The sequence below is a fragment of the Aristolochia californica genome, unplaced genomic scaffold (assembly GCF_029961685.1).
Source record: "Aristolochia californica isolate CCGP_79_NKW_82.1479 unplaced genomic scaffold, dmAriCali1.0.hap1 SCAF_15, whole genome shotgun sequence".
Lineage (NCBI taxonomy): Eukaryota > Viridiplantae > Streptophyta > Magnoliopsida > Piperales > Aristolochiaceae > Aristolochia > Aristolochia californica.
In genome coordinates this window covers 4,486,555-4,508,457 of record NW_027181826.1, presented here as the reverse complement: position 1 = coordinate 4,508,457, position 21,903 = coordinate 4,486,555, and the positions used below count along the sequence as shown (strand labels likewise).

Below are 21,903 nucleotides of genomic sequence, written 5' to 3'. Positions count from 1 at the left end.
TATAACCCGTTAACATAATTTTTCTTCTTTTTTTCAATGTGGAACTTTTTCCTACTCAACACTCTCCTTCACATTCAGGCTAACACATAACGAGTCTGAGATGTGAGCACAAACTCTCTAATGGGACACAAAACCTTCTAATGGGATACAAACCCTCTAATGGGGTGCACAAACTCTTTTATAGAGCCCACAACACAGATAATTTTGGGAGCACAAACTGGGCCTCAACCCATACACAACCTGCTCTGGATACCATGTTGGATTTTCTTTTTGCTAAATCCCACATTTCTTTATCAAAAAACTGGTGCTATATACAAAGACCAAAATCTTCCAGTTAAAAGCTTTAGTACACTAACAGACAAGTGACAAATCAGGCATAGACTAATTATAGGTTCCGTATGGTTGTCCCAAACGGCACCAGCCTTCTATAGTCCCTCCTCCCTAATGCTCAAGTGTCAAGTACTCGTCCAAGGAGCTACTGAGTATTCTGTAATGCCACCTCCCTTGGTGACAACCATCCTTGATCCCTCTAACCGGGTCTTGCTGAGGCAAGCCCTACCACAGATGCCAACCCAAATGTTTTTTTTATTTTTTTTAAATGGTGCTGATAATTTTATAAGAAAGAAGCAATTACATAAAAGGGCCATCCCAAACAATGAGGGATTGGAGGGAGGTCCCAGCTTGAGCTAGTTTATCAGTAAAAGAGTTTGCCGATTAGTTAACATGGTTCCAAGAGCAACAGATAACAAATACAATGTCAGAGATGGAATGCAATGTAGGCCAATGGCACCAAGGAGTGGGGGAAGCTGAAACCGATCCCCAACCAATAACAATGCTAGAGTCACCTTCAATGAGGAGGTGCCCAGAGAGCTTTTCTTTGAAGACAATTAGGCCATGTAGGAGAGCAGAGACTTCGGCGGTGGTAGAGTTAGCAAGCCCTAAGGGTACCACATAAGACAAAAATTGCCTTACCCGAGGAGTTTCAAAAGACGCCCCCAGAGCTAGTAGGTCCTAGGCATCCCAAAGCGCTACCGTCAAAGTTTAGGCGGGAGGGGTGAAAGTTTAGGGGGGGGGGGGGGGGGGGGGGGGGGGGGGGGGGAGCGGCGTTGATCCGTTGCTGGAGGCTTGGAAGGACCGGACATGTGTGCATAGATACACCAATTAATTCGAAGTGGCATCCCCTTGAGCGCCAAGAATTCATGACGAGAGTGAAGCCAGCTAGAAATAAGGCCCACGGCCGACTCAATAGTGTTGTCAACACCGATGAACTTATGATTAAAATGCCTGTTGTTATGCTCCAGCCAAATGCACCAGGGAACATGAGTAAGACAGGTAGATAAGAGGATTTTGCCGAGCTTGGGGAGAGGGGTGCACATAACCAGACGAATGGTTCCAATTAAATCTTGAGGAATATTCATTCAGACTTTAAGAATAACTATAGTAGAGAAGGACATGCTGAACTGATTCATTGCAAGTGTCACAGAGAGGGCAAACAGCATTGGGGTTGGAAAAACTATGCCTGTGAAGATTGTCGGCAGTAAGTATCTTCTCTCTGATGGTTGTCCATATGAAGAACTTAATTTTGTATGGGGAGGATAGTTTTCAGGCTGTAGCGGCATCATGCATGCTCGAAGGGGTTAGCCGTCCAGCCTTTGATATGATAATACGTAGAGGTCAACGAGAAGAGGCAGTTCTTGTTCGGTTTCCAAATCATCCTATCTGGTATATACCCCATATCTCTATAGGCACAAGAGTAGATAGAAGAGCACAAAGGTCATTGGTCTCATCTTCACAAAGACTCCATCTAAAGTGGAAATCCCAGGATCGATTGCGCCATACATCCACAATAAAGGTGTCTTGCCGCCTAGAAATAATGAAAAGAGAACCGAATGCGCCCATACGGGGGCAGTTACCACACCAAACATCCCGCTAGAAAAGGAGCCTCTGACTATTACCAACAAAGAAAGAAGTGGCGCTTTTGAATAGTGGGAGCAAGGGGAGGAGGGTTTTCATATGGGGGATAGGCACCGGCATCTCCCCCCTTCAGTCCACCAAAGAATTGGACATTGTAGCTTAAAGGCCAACAAAGGTTTCCAGCAAGAAGCACGTCGAACATTGAAGTTCCATATCCACTTGAGGAGAAGAGCTTGATTCATTTGTTTAGTGGGCCAGACACCAAGCCTACCCAGCAATTGGGGAAGGTAAACATCCTTCCAGTTGACAAGATGATATCAGGAGTCATCAGATCCTTGCCAAAGGAAACACTTTCTACTGGTATCAATTCTTTTGTAAACAGAGATCGGGCAATACATGAAGAGGAGAGAGTAGTTCGGGAGGCCAGCAAGACAAGATTTCAAGAGGGTGAGTCTGCCTGGTGGAGAGGAGCTTGCCACGCCAAGTAACCAGCCGATGATCAAATTTCTCAATCAGAGGTGACCAAAGATTAGCACTTGGTCTGCTATCAAAGAGATGGAGACCGAGGTAGGTTGATGGAGTGGTGCCCAATGAACACCCCAGAAAATCAGCCATAAGCATCAAAGTCTCTTGAGTCAAATGTGCTACCCAAAGACGGTAATTTTTCACCAATTAATCAACTGACCCGAAGAGATCTTGAATAATCCGATAAAGGCTCAGAATTTGCTGACCTGGTCCATAGTACCAACTCCAAAACAAACCGTGTCATCTGCGAACTAAATAATAGGGACGTTAAAATCAGCATGATCAGCAATTGGCAACAGCCATCCCTTCTCTTTGGCCGAGTATACCAAAGAAGAGACATATTCAACAATGACATTGAAAAACAGCAAAAATAGAGGGTCGCCCTACCGAATGCCACGAGAGCCCTTGAAGTGACCACATACACTGTTCGTTGATAAGAATAAGAGGCAGAGGACATGCGATTGTTGATCCGAAAGTGCCATCTTTGGCCAAAACCCATTTTGGTGAGGAGGCAATGAAGAAACCTCCAGTTGACCCTATCAAAAGCCTTTTCAAAGTCCAATTTGACCACAAACCGGGGGAGTTTCATCATCTTGAAGTAGTGCAAAAGCTCAAGGCTCAACATTGTCGAATCAAGGATATTTCGGCGTTTAATGAAAGCGCATAGCCCATGATGGATGACAAGGGGCTGGACAGCTTTGAACCGATTGGCAAGGAATCTAGCGAGGATCTTGTAAGTGCTCGTGGTGAGACTGATTGGGCGGAAATCTGAGGGTTGCTCAACATTGGTTTTCATGGGAACGAGGGCAATGAAAGAAGCCTTGATGCTTCGATATGTTATTCCTCGGAGATAGAAGTCTTGAACCATGGCTAAAATGTCCTCTTGAATGATAGGCCAGCAGCAACGATAAAACTCACCAATATAACCATCAGATCCGGGAGCACGGTCATAAGGGAGGCCAAGGGTAGCTTTTTCAATCTCACGCGCAGAGAAGGGGAGCTCAATCAGACTAGCAGCCATAGCCGGAATTCGTGCAAGTTGAACATTCTGGATGAAAACACTTGAGGGCCAAGTTTCCGTATAAAGATCTACAAAAAAGCTCACCAACGAGTTAGTAATGGAGGGCCGATCGGAGGTTACCTCGCCATTATCACACAGCGAAGTAATCCAATTGGCACAACGCCTAGCAGAGGCCACAACATGGAAAAAATTTGTGTTGGCATCACCCTCAGAGAGCCACTTAAAGCGATCTAGTTGTTTCCAACAAATGAGCTCATTATGAGGGAAAGTTTGAAGTTGGTTTTGAATGGAAAGATGTTCAACTAATTCTTTGGACGAGAGACACCTGATTTGTTTAGTAGCGTTGAGTATAGCAAGCTGGTTAAGGAGATAGCACTTTTCATCCAACTATTGAGACCGGTGCTCCAAGGACCAAGATTTGACGTGTTGTTTGAGTAACTTAAGTTTTTGAGGGAAGTACCAACCTCGCGGCCCATGAACATCAAGACCAGGCCAGCGATTCGAAACAACCGAGATAAAGCTGTTGTCATTGAGCCAAGAATTTAAAAACCAAAATGGTGAGGGACTGCAACGTCCGAAATGAGTGTCAAGCAAGATGGGCCAAAAGATCAGAGACGTGTGCCCAAGAACTCTACCAGTCACATTATCATAGAGTCACAACCAGTCCTCATTGGCTAAAAAGTGGTCCAATTTATATAGAATTGGCGGTTGATGACCATTAGACCAAGTGAAAGACTTCTCCGATGAAGTCTACAAACTACCACATTGAGGTTGTAATTCAGTTAGCTGGGGTGGGGCTTTTCATAGCAATACCAAGTCGCATTAAAGTCTCCCGCAAGGAGGGGGAGCTGCCAATTTTCTCATGTAGTAAGGAGATCATCCCGGAATAGTTGAAGATCATGGAATCTAGTCGGACCATATACACTAACGAGGCACCAGGTGCTCCTTCTATCACGAATCTAGATACAGATAGAGAAGGTCCCCAGGATGCTATCAGAAACCTCAATGATTTGTGAGTCCCAAATAAGAAGGATGTAGCCAAAAATGCCACTAGCGTCGTGCTTTAGCCAGTCAAAGTCTCGGGACAACCAGATGTCTCGAACGGTAGTAGTGGATAGTGAAGAGGCCTTTGTCTCTTGAAGGATGATAAGATTTGCTGTGGAAGAAGATAGAAGGTTTAAGATGCTTACCCGACATCGAGCAGAGCCAATTCCACACACATTCCAAGAGACGATGATCATTTTCCAAGCTTCTTTTGAAATTCTGGGGATGGCTGATTGCCAGGTAGAGTGCCAGGATAGACGACACTCATAATTGGCCAACTCCATCTGGGCCCATGTATCCTCGTCGAACTTGTGTTTTTTTATTGGAGAGCCTCTATATAGGTCTGGGCACACTTGCCTCAAAGGAGTTCTGAGGAGCGAGCATCTTTTGCTCATCTGACCCAAGACATTCTCGAGCTGCACTGCTTCATGTACATATGACCTAGTCAAGCCACTACAACTTTGCAATCGGACCTCCAATATGCTCAAAGCTTCATGCAGAGAGTGTTTTCGACAAGCTACGACACACTTGTGTAGACATGCAGGCTCCAAGTAGCATCGAGTTGAGTGAGCCCCAACATCAACATAAGTAAAATTACCCGTTGATACTCTACTGGCCCATTCTCCTGTAATCTTAGCAAGTGCCCAAAATGCCAATGCTGAGTGTTTTGGGAACCACTACACAAAGTAGCGGGGATACATCCTCCTGCGAAAATGCCCCAAAAACGGCGAACCAGATTCTCCTATCATGCTAGTTTGCCCACTTGGTCTGGACTCCCAATACTGTGCCTCGGGAAACTTAACTGATACTGTCCTCTCACTCATTGAATCCAAACTCCCAAAGATAGGTAAAATGATTATGTCATGTTGTATTGGTCATATCATTTGGGCACTCTGGAAAAAAACGTAACAGGAGGAAATTCAATTTCAAAACCTCTCCTATTGAGGTTCTGACAGAGCAAATCACAAGCCAAGTAATTGTTTGGCTCCTGAACAAAAAAGAATTCAGAAACTTAGTGATACAAACTTCAAGGAAAATTGGCAGACGATCGCTGGTCTCTCTCAGCCCTTTCGCCCCCCGACCATGGCTATTTGGGCCCTCCCTCCTGGACATTTAAAGCTCAACTTTGATGGAAGTCCTCTCGGTTGCCCGAGTCCAGCAGGGTTATGGGGAGTCATCCACAATGCAAATGGTGACCTCCTGTTCTCATATGCAAACCCCCTTGGCAACTCCAACTCTACAACAGCGGACTGTTGCACGACCTCAAAATTTTCTCTACCCACCTCTCCAGTCCCCTCTGCATTGATGGAGATTCAAAGGTAGTCATCAATTGGTGTGCAAACTCTGCCAGGCCTCTGTGGCATCACTGGGATATGTTTAAGGACATATGTAATTTATCTTCTCATTTAAGCTATAATTGGAATCACATTCCTCGCTCTACTAATCACTTGGCAAACACCCAGGCCAGGGCAGACATTTCTTTCCAACACTTTGTTGTAGAGACAGGCCCCCGGACCTAGGTTTGTATTTTCTTCTCTTTTCCTCTTTTATCAATATACGCACTCTTAAAAAAAAAAAAAAGTAGCGGGGATACAAAAGAAAATAAGTTATCAATGCCCATGAACTCCCCTCACAAGTAAACTAGAAACAAAATTGCAAGGACATCTACAGACTTCGCTTTACACCATATTGCTTTATTCAAGTTGCTCGCTTCCTTGATAGTCTGGGTTTAGAGTATGATGTAATTAGGGCTCAACTACTAGCCAATAATGATGTGACTAAACTAAAATAGGCATTTAACAAAGTCATACATGTAGAAGGTGTAGGGCCAAGGAAGAATGATAAAAACACCGTCTTTTGATGCTACGACTCTCAACCTTCAGTCATCTTATAATAAGTGTTAAGGAATAGTCCCACATAGATTAGTGAATACAAAGATCTTGAGTTTATTAGTTGGTAAAGAGGTTTCCTAAGTTGGCTAGTTATTTTGGGATAGGGCCTTGGACCCAATTTAACATGGTATCAGAGCAGGTACTCATATGTGGGCCTACACCTAAAAACTATCTACTTGTAGAGCCACAAAAGAAGGCCTACATCTAAAAACTATCCACTTGTAGAGCCACAAAAGAGGGCTTACACCTAAACTGCCTACTCCTAAATTATCCACTTGTAGAGCCACAAAAGATGGTCTACACGTGAGGGGGAGTGTTAAGGAATAGTCCCACATAGATTAGTGAGTACAAAGATCTTGAGTTTATTAGTTGGTAAAGATGTTTCCTAAGTTGGGTAGTCATTTTGGGATAGGGCCTTCGACCCAATTTAACAATAAGGTTGAGAACCAAAGTAGTGGGAGTTATGGTAGAGGATGTGGACCAGATTCCTGTACTTGTGGTCGTGGCCGTAGTGATTGAAGGGATAGGAAATGCATCCAGTGTGGAAAGACCAAACATTTCTCCTATACATATTGGAAGAAATTTGGGAAGCCAACTTGGGCTAACTCTATTGTGACTGGTCCCAAATTATTCCCTTATCCATGTCCTCAGGAAGAAATTCAGTAACTACTTTAGAGACTTGGTCAGTTGACCACTACTCTTTATGTCCTTTTCGCTCTGCAAATTGATTTTGAGTCACAAAAGTCAAGGGTATGGATTCAAAGGCAGATTCTTTTGAATAAATTGGCTGATCACGATATGACTTCTGGAAAAGATGGAATTCAAGCAAACCTACATCTGACAGGCCATCATCTGGAATTTCTGCTTCAAACACCAAAAGTGGTATAGATCAAAGTTTGGCCACAAAGCCCATTGTCTACTACACACCTACTAGCTGTTATGGTTACTATTTGCCACGGTATGAGGCAAACTATCCTAAATGGGAAGATCAAGGTTATGTATTTGTTGGGGCTGGATCAGACATGCAATACTCGGTATTCAATCTTCTAATCGCTCTATGGTTTACCATATGCCTGGTTACAATGCTTACACTCCAGGAACTTTGACATGTTCAGATGGGCAATGTGTAGGGCAACAATCATACTTCCATTGTTTGGACATGATGCCACATCACCATAATCTTATGATTTATCATTGCCTTTAGGTATTTCCACGAACCAAGTTGCTAGTGCTGGTCCAAGATCAAATGGTGCTACTTCAAGTCATGCAACTTCACTAAAGTCGAAAAGCTCAAACTCCATCAACATAAACATTCCTAAGGATGACAAAGTTTCTGCTCTTCCTGCTAATTCAAGATCATGGCCTCCTATTTCACAAAGCTTTTCTGTTACAACTCCTCATTTTGAACCTTTACATAAGGCTCTACCATCCAAACCGCTGGTTTAGCAAAAGAGTATCGCTATCCTACACCATTCTCCCCTTACTCTAACCTGTGGCATGGTAACTTTTATTCTCAAGACGACTAGTCACTTAAGAGGCTTATTGCTGAACTTTATAACCCATTAACTTTTCTTCACATTTTTCAATGTGGGACTTGTCCCCACTCACCACTCTCCCTCACGTCTAGGCTTACACATAACAGGCCTGAGACATGAACATGAACCCTCTAATGGGGTACATAAACTCCTTCATGGAGCCCACAACACAGATAACTTGAGGAACACAACCTGCTTTGATACCATGTTAGATTTTTTGGGTTGAGCCTGATTAGATCCCAAAATGACTAGCCACTTAGGTGGCCTATCACTCTACCCTTATAATCCATTAACTTTTCTTCTCATTTTTATATGTGAGACTTTTTCTCACTTAATAAGGCAACATTTTGATAGACCTCTTATTGTTGAAGGTCATTTTGTTGTGGTTAAGTGGTTCTTTTCAGGAACAAGGCCTCCTTGGGAATCTGGCACTATCAAGATTAAATCAAGAATTTATGCCATCGTTTGTCTTTAAAACAGTGTGAGCATACTTTGAGGAGTGCCAATGGCCTGGCTGATAATTTGGCACAGATAGCTATTGCTCTTTCTCATCCGATTGAAAGTCACACTTATTGGTTAATTTTGTTTGTTTTAGTCCTCTGCAACTGCTTTTGATTTGGGATTGCTTGTATATTTTTTCTTTGCTTGCTTTTGTTTCCTTTTTTGATTTTTTTGGAAAAGCACTTGTTTCTGTTTCTTAAGCAGTCATTTTGGCTGGGTCATGGCCTGTTTAGCCTTTAGTAGTTTGTAACCTGTTTCTTTCTCTTTCTCAAAATGAAATATCTCGACATTCTTATTAGAAAAAAAAATGGATGGAAGTGGTGAATGAAAACTGAGAAAATTCTAAATTGTCGTCAAACCAGAGAGAGGAGAGAAAACCTAGTTTTTTTTTTTTTTTGAACAGTAATGCAAATTCGGTAATTGCTAATGTAAAACATTAGGCCACAAATCCACCCTTCTCTCATTAAAAAACAGATGAGGAAAAGGAGAGACATGTGGTTAGAAGAAGGTCAAAATCCTCTACAGATAAGAAAATACAAAATGACCCACAGCCACCACAATTACTTTAGTAATAATGAAAACATAAAAATATAAAAGAATTTCCTAAATAAAATATATATGCAGCGAATAGAAATGAATCTCCCTATAAGAAGATATTGCAAGGCAACACCAGTAGGCGCTAATAAATCTACAATGAAATTGACACACCACAAGTTACTATGCTTCTCAATCTAGTAGAACCTACAGAACTCGCAAAACTCAGAGCAAGGATAAGGCTCTCTTAATGATGATGGCAAACCAAGCATAATTAGAATAACGGTGCATCAAATTCTACAATGTGGTCCAACTAACTAGAATCCAAGTCTTTGAAAATTCAGCTGATGTCAGATCCATACAGTAAAAAATGGCCAAGGTATTCCCGAAGCTATTGCTATCAAGGCAGTCAGAGTGAAAGGGTGTTTTTGGGAAAATAATGAAATGGAGTAATACCCTTTACCTAAGATCATTATACAGTTTAGGTAATTTGACTACAATAAGGCTAATTTTATTTATCATTTGTAGACTTTCTTTCCACCAATAGCACTAGAATGCCTAGGTTATTCAGTTATTCAATAACATCAGTCAAGGCTACTGAAAGTAGTGACACTTGACTCTGGCTTCTACTAGAAAGCGAGACAGAAAAATTACCATGAATTTCTTCTCTCTTAGGTAATTAAAGGCAGCAAACAAATCAACCTCCGAATATTGTCTTAGAGTCTCCAACAGCAACTTTGGCACCTCAGTCGAAGAAGAATAACTTAAGAAGACCACCTTCAGGAGCTCCACCGCATTGGCAACTGCCAATGAGTCACATGCTTTCCTGCGAACACCTGGGCCTCCATTATTCAAAAGCTTGAGAAACTTACCAGAAAGCCTATGGCAACTTCTTGTTTTACTCTTTCCACCTGAGATAAAGACAGATGATTCTCTCTTCTGTCTTTTAACAGGATTAGATGACAAAGCCGACTCATATTCCTTGTAGCCTTCTCGACTGTGAGAAGAAGAGTTCATTTCAGTTGTCAAAGGAAAATATGGCCACTCTTTTTCATGTCTCAATCCCACTCTTTTTGAAGATTCTCCCTTAGCCATCTGTTTGCATAGAAGCACCTCATCCAGAGCCATCTTAATAGTTGGATCCTCAAAATCATCCCATTGTGACCCCAGAGTATTTGGCTGTGATGCTTTAGAATGAGCAACACTATCTTCAATTGCACAATCATGAGCACTTTGTTCCTTTTCATGTAAACTTAAATGCACAGCATAACGCTCACTAAGAAAATTACAGAGATTTAATACAGCTCTTCTAACATTTGAATCATTTTTTAATGCTGACATTCTTCTCCTGCATGTATCTGGAGGTGCTGGTAGATCAGAAACTGAGGCCCAATCAACACGGTTAAATTTTGCCCCAAGAGCAGCTCGATGTCTGGTATATTGCATCACCAATTGCCTACAAGAATTAAATAAATAAAAAATGAGGATTAAAAGGAACCGGTCAACTTTTCACTAGGAATGCTGAATCTGAGATCATATTATTCTTAGTTACCTATCAGAGCTGTCAGTCCATATAAATTTTGACCTCCGAGATGGCTTTAGCCTTGAAAATGCACATTGGCTAATAAAAGAATTGCCTCTCTCTTCTTCTTCACTAGAATCAACTTCATCTCTATCATGTTCTTGGTCCAGTGGGGGAAGGCTGCAGTTTTCCTGATCCACGCTTTTCATTTTATCACCAGAAGGGGCAGATTTTGTAAGTCCACCACACTCTTTAATCATATAGTCTGATTTTACAACATTTGGTGATATCTGATCTAATGATCTCTTTCTTCTACAAGCAGTTGAGCCACAATCATTAGTTGGATGATCAATCTCTTGTTCTTTGTTTTTCAAAGCTGAAGTCCTGAACCTTCGCCTATCATAGCAAACACGAAGAACCTGCAAAGAATGTCCTCAAAATCACAAAACAATCCCATTTCAGAAAATAAATTACAAAAAAAAAATCCAAAAAGGTAAAATATGCACCATATCCATTAGAAAACAACCCCATAAACGAAAAACAATAATAAATGGCTTAAAGTTCACAGAAAAAAGAAGTACAAAAAAAGCATAGCACATATTGCAGCAACAACAAATTGGATAGATAGTACTCCAAAAAAAAAAAAATCCAAAAAGTTAAATTCTTACATTAGGAAATTTGTTTCTCGAAATGGAGAAAATGAGATTTCATTAAAGAAAAGGAATATAAAAAAAAATGCTCATGGATACCTGGGAGAAATGAACATCAAATCAAATTCAAAATGAGATACAAAAAAATACATGTAAACCAAGAATAAAACCATAATGGTTATTCCAACTGAAAAGAATCACATACAACAAGATTTTGTAGGCAAACCCCCAATATAGTCAAGGAATCAGTCAGAAGATTAGCACAATGAGGAACATGTGCCCGTGAGAAAGTCAGAGATCAACAAATATTCACGATCTCCTCATAAACCAGTAAAGAATGTCATGTAGGTGACTTATTGTTTGACATCCAGCAAATAATGAATGCCAGATCATTTTCCACTATGATGGGGCAAGAAAGAAACAGAGCCCAAAGTTCCACCCCAATGGAAATGCAATAATAAAAAGGAGCGGAGTATAACTGACCAATTTTTCCTTCCCAATCCCATGTATCAGTAGGCAATTCTTGTTAGTTTTATCATATGAAATGTTCAAAGTATGAAAACTTCAAATGATATGGTCACCAACATGGTCCATGAGTTCTACCTGATGATATGGTCATTCGATGTTGGCGCAGATGTCACCGACATGGTCCATGAGTTCTACCATCAGAGCATCACATTTAAGAGCATCAGGTCTTCTTTCATTGCCCTAGTACCCAAAAGACCTGTGGTGGAATAACCTGCTGACTTTTGGCCCATAAGTCTCACTACCAACACTGTCTATTGTCATTCATCAGGGACAAAGCGCCTTTATCAAAGGAAGGAACGTTCTGGATTCAGCAATAGCTAGTACGAGCTTCTCCACTACTTCAAGACCTTAAACCTCCCTCGTTTCATCCTCAAGCTGGACTTTGAAAAAGAATTTGACCAGATCAATTGGCAGCTGCTTGATTCTCTGTTGGACAAAATGGGTTTTGGGCAAAATGGTGATTCTGGATTCAAAGTTGCATTTCCTCTGCCAGCTAATCTATACACCTCAATAGGACTATGTGTAGTTACTTTAAGGGAACCCAAGGCATCCGATAGGGCGAAACATTAACCCCCCTTTTTTCAACTTGGAGGCAAAATACCTTTCCTCCAAGGTCTACTCGGTCGAAGAGATTGGATGGTTATTCCCTACTACTAAGCAAGCTGCTTTCGACATCCCGATTCTTCCGTTTGCCGATGACACCATATGCTTTGGGGTGGGCACCATGTACCAGATCAGAAAACTACGGCCTGTTCTCGGACTTTTTCGAGCTGGAATCGGGACAACTAATAAACTGGAGGAAAACCACTCTCCTTGGATACTATATTGGTAATGCAGTTCTCCACGACATGGCTGGTTTTCTGGGTTGCTCTTTGGACAGCACTCTGTCCACATATCTGGGTCTTCTTTAATTTGATTCTCGTACCAATGCTGCCTTATGGTCCCCACTCATTGAAAAGTTCGAGAAGAGACTGGCCACTTGGTGTGGCAAACTCCTATCCACTTTGGGCAGACTTACTATGCTGAAATCCAGCTTGGTTGGCCTGCCCAACTACCTCCTATCTTTTATGCGTTGTCCGGCCTCTATCTGCTCTAAGATCGACACCATCAGACAACACTTTCTTTGGAGAGGTTTCAAGGATACTTTTAGATATTGTCTTGTCAGTTGGAAGGAGATTTGCCTCCCTCGGCTCTAGGGTGGGCTGGATAGTTGCCCCACAAAAAAATGAATCGTGCCCTCCTCCTCAATGGATATAGAATTTCAATACCAAGCACTACGGCTTGTGGCAAAACATGGTGGGTTTTATGCTTCAGCATTTTGGCCATTGGTGGCAGGAGGGAGGCGTCACCGCCTACTATCCCCGATCTGGAAATCTCTCTATTAACTGCTCCCCACCTTCAAAACTGTGACATCCTTCTATGCTGAGAATGGGAGGACTCTCCTTTTCTAGAACGATGATTGGTGCGGCCCCCGTCCTCTCATTCAGGAGTTTCCTGGGCTCTCTAGGATCTCCTCTCGGTTAACCTGCTCGGTGGCTGAAGCATGGAACAACCAATCTTGGAATCTTTACTTTCATCGGGGCTTAAATGACACGGAAGTCGATGCCCTCTGCTCTCTCTTATCCAGCCTCAACAACATAATCTTGTGTGATCATATCCACGATAAGTTGATTGGGAAGCCTAATGCTAATGGTCTCTTCACGGTTGCCTCCGCTTATTGCCACATTAGCAGATGGGTTTCCAACTCTCCGGAGCATAATGCCTATGCAGCGTGGAAACTCACAGCCCCTAAATAAATTAAGTTCTTCGTATGGACGGCCATTCAGGAGCAAACCCTTACTATTGACAATCTTCACAAACGCAGATTCACCACTCCCAACATTACTTGCCCTCTTTGCAGCACACGTGAAGAGTCCATTCAGCATGTTCTCCTCCACTGCAGCTACTCTTGGGGTGTTTGGATGGCCATGTTTTAGAAAATTGGCATCCAACTAGGTCTCCATAGGGATCTCTTTGGCACCATCCAGATGGTGTTAGGGACTCATTTGCCTAAAATTAGCAAATTACTTCTCTCCGCTTGCCTGGCTCATGTCCCTTGGTGTCTTTGGCTGGAGTGCAACAACTAACGCTTCGACTTCAAGTTCAGCAATATTGAGAGCATTGTCACTTCCACAGTGGGTCTCATCTCTAGTTGGATTCACACCAGAAAGGAATTTGCCCCCCAGGCGGGAATATCTCTTTGATGGAACTAGCATCTCCTGGCTCATATGTCGGGTATGTTAAGTTATGGAGCCTAATTAATGCCTTACGCTAAGTCGGTATGCGGGTTAACCTTCGCGGTAAGGTCATTATGGGGGCAGGGATCCCCCAGATCCACGATATATTGACTATTGTTTCATTAAGGGTAGTTTGGGATTTACACTTGTAATCCGGTTACCCTAATTTTCTCTTTATATTTGGGGGCGCCATTGTTAGGGTTTTATCATCCAAAGTATTATCATTGGAGCATCACCAGTTGCAGTCAAGAGAGGTTAGAGAAAAACCACCTGTAAGTGTGTACGATTTCTCTTGTAAACTATTTCATCTTCATAGTGGATTATTGCAGCGGCGGAAGACAGGACGTAGTCTCACCTTGAGGCGAACCTGTATAAATCTTGTCTTTTTTCGTGCTTGTTTTTCCTTTCTTCCGCGATTATTATTATTGTTCTTGTTAGTTTGGAATTAGGACGTCTAATTCCTAACAAGGTCATCATAAACCTCCTACCATGGTCGAGTGGACTCCTCCCAGTGATAGCATCAAACTAAACTTCAACGCTAGTGCCTTGGGGTGCCCAGGCCTGGTGGGTGCTAGGGGTGTCTTCAAAAATCACAGAGGCGAAGTCATCCTATCCTATGATGGTCTGGTCGGTATTGTGGATTCAACCACCGCTAAGGTGATTGCCCTTCATTATGGAGTTAAAGTTTTCAAGGACCGTCTTCAAAGAAAGCTCCTTATTGAAGGGGATTCCAAAGTTGTCATCAGTTGGTGCTCGGGATCCGCCCCTGCCATGGCGTCATTGGCCCATCCTATCCACTATCTCAAATTTGGTATCTACCATGTTTTGTTCATGGCATGATGTACCTAGATCGGTCAATTCCTCGGCCGACAGATTAGTTAAGCTTGGAACCTCTCTGCAATCTGTCATTGTTTGGGATAGTCCCCTAATATGTAATTCAACTCTTTTGTAGCTCCCTCTATTAATAAAATCAGTACCATTAAAAAAAAAACCTTCAAATGATACAAGCAGATGCACTTTCAAGTGGCATGTCATCATGATTAAAACATAATGCTTCCAACTAGAAGGTCGAGCACACAAATATCATTAAAGAGAAAATATGGGAATGACGACTATCCACATGCTTACCTCCACAATCTGCAGCCAGAGTTATAAGATTAAAAGCTTGATCACACTATTGGATACTTCAAGGAATAATGAGGGGTATAGAACCACAAAACAAACAATAACAACTACTTTGTCATCTACCAATACATCAACAGTCACAAAGAAACATGAGAGTAACCTGTTCCAAGGTTAGGTTCAAATCCCTTGCAATTTTGTCACATTCTTTGAAAGAAATTTTTCTCTCTTGATCATCATTGCCCACTCGCTTGAGCAGCTCTGCTCTTTGTTCAGCTGTCATGACCCGCTCTGAAGACCATGACCGACAAAAGTAGACCTGTAACAATTCAGTATTAATTTTTATTAGCAAATAAAGGTAAAAATATGAACAACAAACACTATATTAGGCCAAGCAGAACCTTAGAGTTCATACTGATTTACTTGATTCATAGGAAGATAGGTCCCCCCTCCCTCTGATATTTTTTCCTGATGTAATTTTCTCTTTGCTCTAATAAAATTTCAGCATCATTTAAAAAAAAAAAAAAGGAAGATAGAGATGGTGAGTTTAGGACAAGAGAAAGAAGATGGCTTTAGGATCAGAGAAAGAAGAGGCTTTAGGAACAGAGAAAGAAGATATCTTTAGGACCAGATAAAGAGATGTAGGCTCTCATGAATGAAGGAGAAATGGTCAAGGTCAGTTTTAAGCTCCAAAGTTGCTTGTATGTATATTCAAAAGCTAACAACGAATAATACATTTAAAAAAATTCATTGTAATTTTCCAAAGACTAAACATGTAGAGATACATTAGTAAAACTACTTATAGAGTAACAAGCAGTAGGAAAAACAAACCTGACCCAAGAATCCTGTTTTCTTTTTTTGAAGATAATGACAAGAATTTCAATAAAGAGAGGAAAATACATTTACAAAAGGCTGTGAAAGAAGGTGGTCTCATGAATACAGCACCAATGGCAGAGGATGCTGTAGAACAAAAGGGAGAACCTTTATTTTCTTTTTATTGAAAGAAATGAGTTTTATTTATTTTTTTAAATGATGCAGAATTTTATTAAGAGAGCTCAAATGATGCTGACATTGAGAGATTGCTGGAAGGTTCCGAATTTTGCTAATTTATCAGCCAAAGAATTGGCTAATCTAGGAACGAGGTTCCAATTACAATGAATGGATGACACAATGTCAGCAATACAATCAGTGATTGGCCACTGGCACCAAGGGGGGGAGTTATCTTTTGAACATCAGTTGATGACAGTTTTTGAGTCTCCTTCGATAAGCAGTTTGCCATGAAGCCGCTCTTTAAAGATTTGGAGGCCAAATAGAAAAGCACTCACTTCAGCAGTGTTTGAATCAGCAATTCCCACCGGCCTAGCATAGAATAGAATAGGGTCTCCACTGTTGTCTTTGAAAACACCACCAGCTCCAGCCGGCCTAGGATAGCCTAAAGCATTGCCATCAAAATTGAGTTTGATGCAACCGTAAGGGGGAGGATCCCAGGTGGCCACAACCGGATACAAGGGCCCGCCATATGCGTAATCAAACCCCAATTTTGCCAAAGGGAAACGCCCAATAGAGAAGCAAACTCCTTCTAGAATGTAACCAACTCGAGATAAGGCCCACTGCCTGAGAAGCTATATTATCCGGGGTGCAAGCCTTGGAGTTGAATCTCCGGTTATTTCGCTAGAGCCATATGCACCATGGGACATGTGCAAAGCATGCCAAGAGAATTATCTTGCCCAACCTAGGAAGGCGGATCCCCATAACCATCTCATAGGTTCCGAAAAGGTCCTGATGTATCACCATTTGGAGACCAATCTTCTGAAATATCTTCATTCAGACTTGCCAAGACAACTCACAATGTAAGAGAACATGTTGGACTGTCTCGTCACACACACCACAAAGGGGACAAGTACAATTGGGGCAGTGTAACCTCTTTTATGGAGGTTGTCAGAGGTGAGGATCTATTACCTGATGGTTGTCCACACAAAGAATTTGGTTTTACAAGGCGTTGAGAGCTTCCATGTCAAGTTTGCCTTGTGCTCATGCATGCTGTAATCTTGCTTTCTAATATGAGAGTAGGCGGATTCAACTGTGAATCGGCCATTAATGTTGGGCTTCCACTCCATTTTATCAACTGCATGCTCACAAATAGTAATGTTGCTGAGTCTGGAGAAGAGAGAGCAAAAAGCCGAAGTTTCCTCATCATTTAATCCCCGAAAAAACGTGAGACTCCATGAGTGATCTCTCCAAGAATCAGCCACTGAGCAAGAGAGGTCCCTCGCCACCCTAGAGAGCCCCGGGAAGTCCTCGGAGACGGGGCGAGGGTTGCACCATTCATCTGACCAAAAGAGGAGGGTCCTTCCATTACCTGTGTGAAAGGAAGTTGCATCTCTGAATATTGTGAGGAGCTTTTGAATTGATTTCCATATCGAGGATAGGAGGCGAGTAGCGCCATCCTCCCTCCACCAGGCACCCAAAGGTTGAAGATAGAACCTGACCATATCATCCCATAAGTTGTTATGTTTGATGTTGAAGTTCCAGATCCATTTGAGCAAAAGGGCATTGTTCATCTCCTTTGTAGGCCGGATGCCTAAACCACACCGATTGTGGGGCATGCAAATATCCTTCCAACTTACCAAATGATATCTAAAGGTGTCCTCTGATCCTCTCCAGAGAAAAAGCCGACAAATGGCGTTAATCCTGTTGCAAACGGAGGCCGAACAGTGCATAAAGGATAATAAATAGTTTGACAGTCCTGCCAAACAAGACTTGAGGAGAGTGAGTCGCCCTACAGTAGATAAAAGTTTGCCCCTCCATGTAGCTAGTCTCTTCTCAAATTTCTCAATGAGGGGGGACCAAAGCATCGTCGAAGGCCGAGAGTCAAAGAGTGGGAGTCCAAGATATGTAACTGGAAAATTTCCCACTGAACACCCCAAATAGTCAGCCATACCTTGAAGCACAGGTGAGTCGATATGATAGCCTAGGAGATTGGTTTTCTTCCAATTAATGTTCTGACCAGAATCCAATTCAAATAGACCCAATACAACACACAATTTTCGGATCTGATCCATAGTACCAACCCCAAAACAAATGGTATCATCTGCAAACTGAAGGATCGACACATCAAAGGTTGCACAGTCCGTCGTGGGGAGGAGCCAACCCAAGTTTTTGGCCGAATAGATCAAAGAGGTTAGATATTCCGCTACCACATTGAAGAGCAAAAAGAAATGAGTTTTATTAAGCAAAGACAACGAGCTACAAGCAATTAAGGACGGGATCATGAAACAACAAGAGATTTGAGGGGGATCGCACTCCTAACAAGAGCATCAGCGAAAGAATTCGTTGAATGCGGAACATGAGTCCATACACAAGAAATAAAGAGGAAATATCCTTGATATCATATAAAGCATTCCAGTGGCGTCAAGGGAGATCAGAAAAGGAAGACGAGCACCAGAAGATCACCACCTTAGAGTCACCTTTTAGTGATGAGGGGTCCCAGCAAATGATCACTAAAGAAAATGAAGCCCTATCAGAGGACCATGAGCTCCACAATAGTAGAGTTTGATGCCCCCAGATGTCTTGAATAAGTGAGGAGAGTGGTGCCATCCGCATGGCACCACAAAAACCGGCTGGACATGGATTACCGAGCGAAATGTCGTCAAAGTTGAACTTGAGAAAGCCCAGTGATGGAGGAGTTCACTCATGAACAGGTGGGCAAGACGACGAGACAGACATCTGGGCAATAAAACGTCAATTGTTGCGGATAGGGGTGCCTCCTAGATGGCCAAACTCCTTTCTAGTAAGGGCCCAAGAAGATATCTACCCAATGATGCCCGTTGCAACTTCATTGGAGTTGGCAAACTTGAATTTGAAGCAACAGTTGTTTCTTTCCCTCCAAAGTCTCCAAGGAATGTGGCCCAGGAAGCCAAAGAGGAGCATTTTGCCCTAAACAAGGAAGAAGGTACCTAAGAAGTTGGTGGCATGTGGGAATGAAATCACAAGGGAGGCAAAACTGGATATTCATGATATTGAGCACCTGAGTCCATACCTTCCAAGAAAAATAGCAATGGAAAGAGTATGTGGGAGACACTTTCCTCGAAAAGGCAGTAAATGGGGCAATAGATAGTAGGTCCCATATTAACACGCTTCCGAAGATTGTCTAGTGTCAGAATTTTGTTGTGTGCTCCAAATAAAAAATCTGATCTTTGGAGGGGTAGAGAGGTGTCAAGCAAGTGTCGCATGATGTTGTCCAAGACTTGACACCCAACCAGAAAGGTAGAGGTAGACTGAGGCTACCAAAAATTTCCCACTATTACCATGCTTCCAAACAATCTTGTCCTCAAGCTGGGTACAAAGAGAGACAGAGCCAAGGTCCACCAAGAGGACGTGGATTTGGCATCATTGAGACCCCATCTGAGATGAAGATTCCAGCAAGAGTCAGTCGTCCACGAATCAGCCACAATGATGGGGTTGTTGCAGCTAAGGGCTAGCACTTAGGGGTAGGTATCCTTGAGAGGTCCTGGGTCACGCCACCAATCAACCCAAAACTGGTTGAAGCGAACGTTCCCAACAGAATATCGCACCGCCTCAGCAAAGGTATGCAGCAGTAGGAAGATAGAGCGCCAAATAGGAGAGATCTTGTGGAGCGATCGGCCACTAGTCCACTATCGTGTCATCCAATTGAGCCTAACAGCAACCATGCACCTCCAAATGAAGTGAGAGGTGTTGAACTTCCAGATCCACTTGAGAAGGAGAGCAGAGTTCATGGTTTTGGTAAGGTGGATACCCAATGCACCAGAGGCCTTCGGTTGACGAACCTCCTTCCAATTCATGAGATGATATTTGAAGCCATTATCTGCTCCCCTCCAAAGAAATCTTCTTTTGATGCAGTCCAAGTGAAGGCAGATGGACATCGGACAAGAGAGGAATGAGAGGTAGTAGTTGGGGAGACCAACAAGACATGAATTGAGGAGGGTACACCGGTCGGCCTTGGAGAGGAGCCTTCCCCACCAAGTAGCCAATCTGCACTCCACCTACTCAACCAGTGGAGCCCAGAAATCTTTGCGGGGGTAGCTATTACAGAGGGGGAGGCCCAGGTAAGCGGCGGGTAGAGTGGCAGTGGTACATCCAAGGCAATCAGCATGGCCTGAAGAGCCTCAACAATGATATGGAATCCCATAATGGTGGCTTTAAATCGATTGATCTTCTACCCAAACGAGATCTGAAACAGCCCAAAGAGGGTAACCAAAGGGTGTCATTCACAAATTGCAATATGAGGATGCCAAACTCCGGTTGCTCGTCAATACGGGAAAGCCAGCCATAAGTCTTTGCTGACAAGACCAAGGTGGCCAAGCACTCAGCAATAAGATTGAATAGAAGGGGGGAGAGGGGATCTCCCAGGAAAATTCCGCTGGTCCTCTAAAGTAGCCACAGAATGTTCCTTTGAGGATGGAATAAAAAGTTGAGGAGATGCAGGTCCTTATGAAAAACTGCCAACGAGAACTGAAACCCATCCGGTAAAGGATGTTGTTCAGCAACTGCCAGTTGATCCAGTCAAACACTTTCTCTAGGTTTAATTTGATGACAATCTTGGGCTTTCTAGAGCGTTTGAAGGGATCTACCATGGCGGAGTCGAGGATGGAGCGCCCCATGAGAAAGGCACTCTATCCGCGATGGATGACAAAGGGGAGGGTTAGAAACCAAGCTAGCAGGCCTGAAGTTCCGGGGATGCTCCACAACAGATTTCTTGGGGATGAGTGCAATGAAGGATGCACCCATAGCCCAATATGTGATCCCTTTGTGATAGAAACTCCGGACCATGGAGGTAATATCATCCTTGAGGGCTAGCCAACATCTACAATAGAATTCTCCATTGAAACCATCAGCGCTCGGGGCATGTTCAGTTGGCATACCAAGCACCGCATCCTCAAGCTCCTTAGTGGAGAAAGGGAGCTCTAAGAGGGAGGTAACACAAGGAGAGCTTCTGGATAGCTGGAGTAGTTGGATGGTAGGGCGAATGGGGCACTCTTCAGTGTATAAACCTTCAAAAAATCTAATAATAGCATTAGTAATAGAGGCTTTATCTAAGGTGACTTCATTGTTGATGCATAATGAACTAACCCGGTTAGTCCTCCTAGGGGCCGAAGCAACGGCATGAAAAAATTGGTGTCTTCATCTCCCTCTCGTTGAATGCACTCACAATGAGAGAGGAATTGCACAGGAGGGAAGTGTGAAGAGTGAATTCTGCGAGAGAGGGCCTCTGCTCTTCCAAATCGTCAAGTTGAGAGATCTGAGATAGGAGTGGAGATCTCTCATGAGTGGCAGCAGTGTGATGATCAGACAACCAGGCATTGAGTTTTCCTTTAGCGGCCTTGAGCTTTTGGTGAAGTCTGCACCTAAAGGCAACAATGGTGTAGGTGCCAATCAGCAAGGAGGCAATCAAAGTCCTTGGAAGAACCTAGGAATTCTTGAATCTGAATAGTTTGGCTCCCCATCTGCCAGCCTTGGTATCCAGCAAGATAGGCCAATGGTCAAAGTCGGCTCAACTGATGACCTGGCCGATGGTGTTCCCATATAACCTAAACAATCCCCATTAGCGAGGAAGTAATCAAGCTTGAAGAGAATGGGTTGAGCTTGTCCGTTGGACCAAGTGAAGGTTTTTTATGAGGTGCATATTTCGTCAAGCTAGCAGCTTCCAATGAAGTCGGCAAAGTCATGCATATATGAGGAGATGCATGGGGTTGGAGGGGATTGCTCGTTGCAATACCGAATGGCATTGAAATCACTGGCAAACAGCCACAATTGGCTCCATGTCCGCGTGAGGGGCACGAATTCATCCCAGAAAGCTT

At 43.0% G+C, this 21,903-nt stretch overlaps 1 protein-coding gene across 2 annotated transcripts in view; it reads right to left on the bottom strand.

The window, feature by feature from the left end:
- Window positions 1-21,903, bottom strand: part of LOC137951445 (uncharacterized) — a 72,221-nt gene that overhangs the window by 15,739 nt on the left and 34,579 nt on the right. For both annotated transcript variants that reach the window (XM_068798105.1, XM_068798106.1), the window contains exons 9-11: window positions 15,228-15,383; window positions 10,519-10,907; window positions 9,621-10,422 (exon numbers count right to left, since the gene is read on the bottom strand). In XM_068798105.1, the coding sequence (XP_068654206.1) occupies window positions 9,621-10,422; window positions 10,519-10,907; window positions 15,228-15,383 (1,347 nt within the window). The remainder of the gene's footprint in view (window positions 1-9,620; window positions 10,423-10,518; window positions 10,908-15,227; window positions 15,384-21,903) is intronic.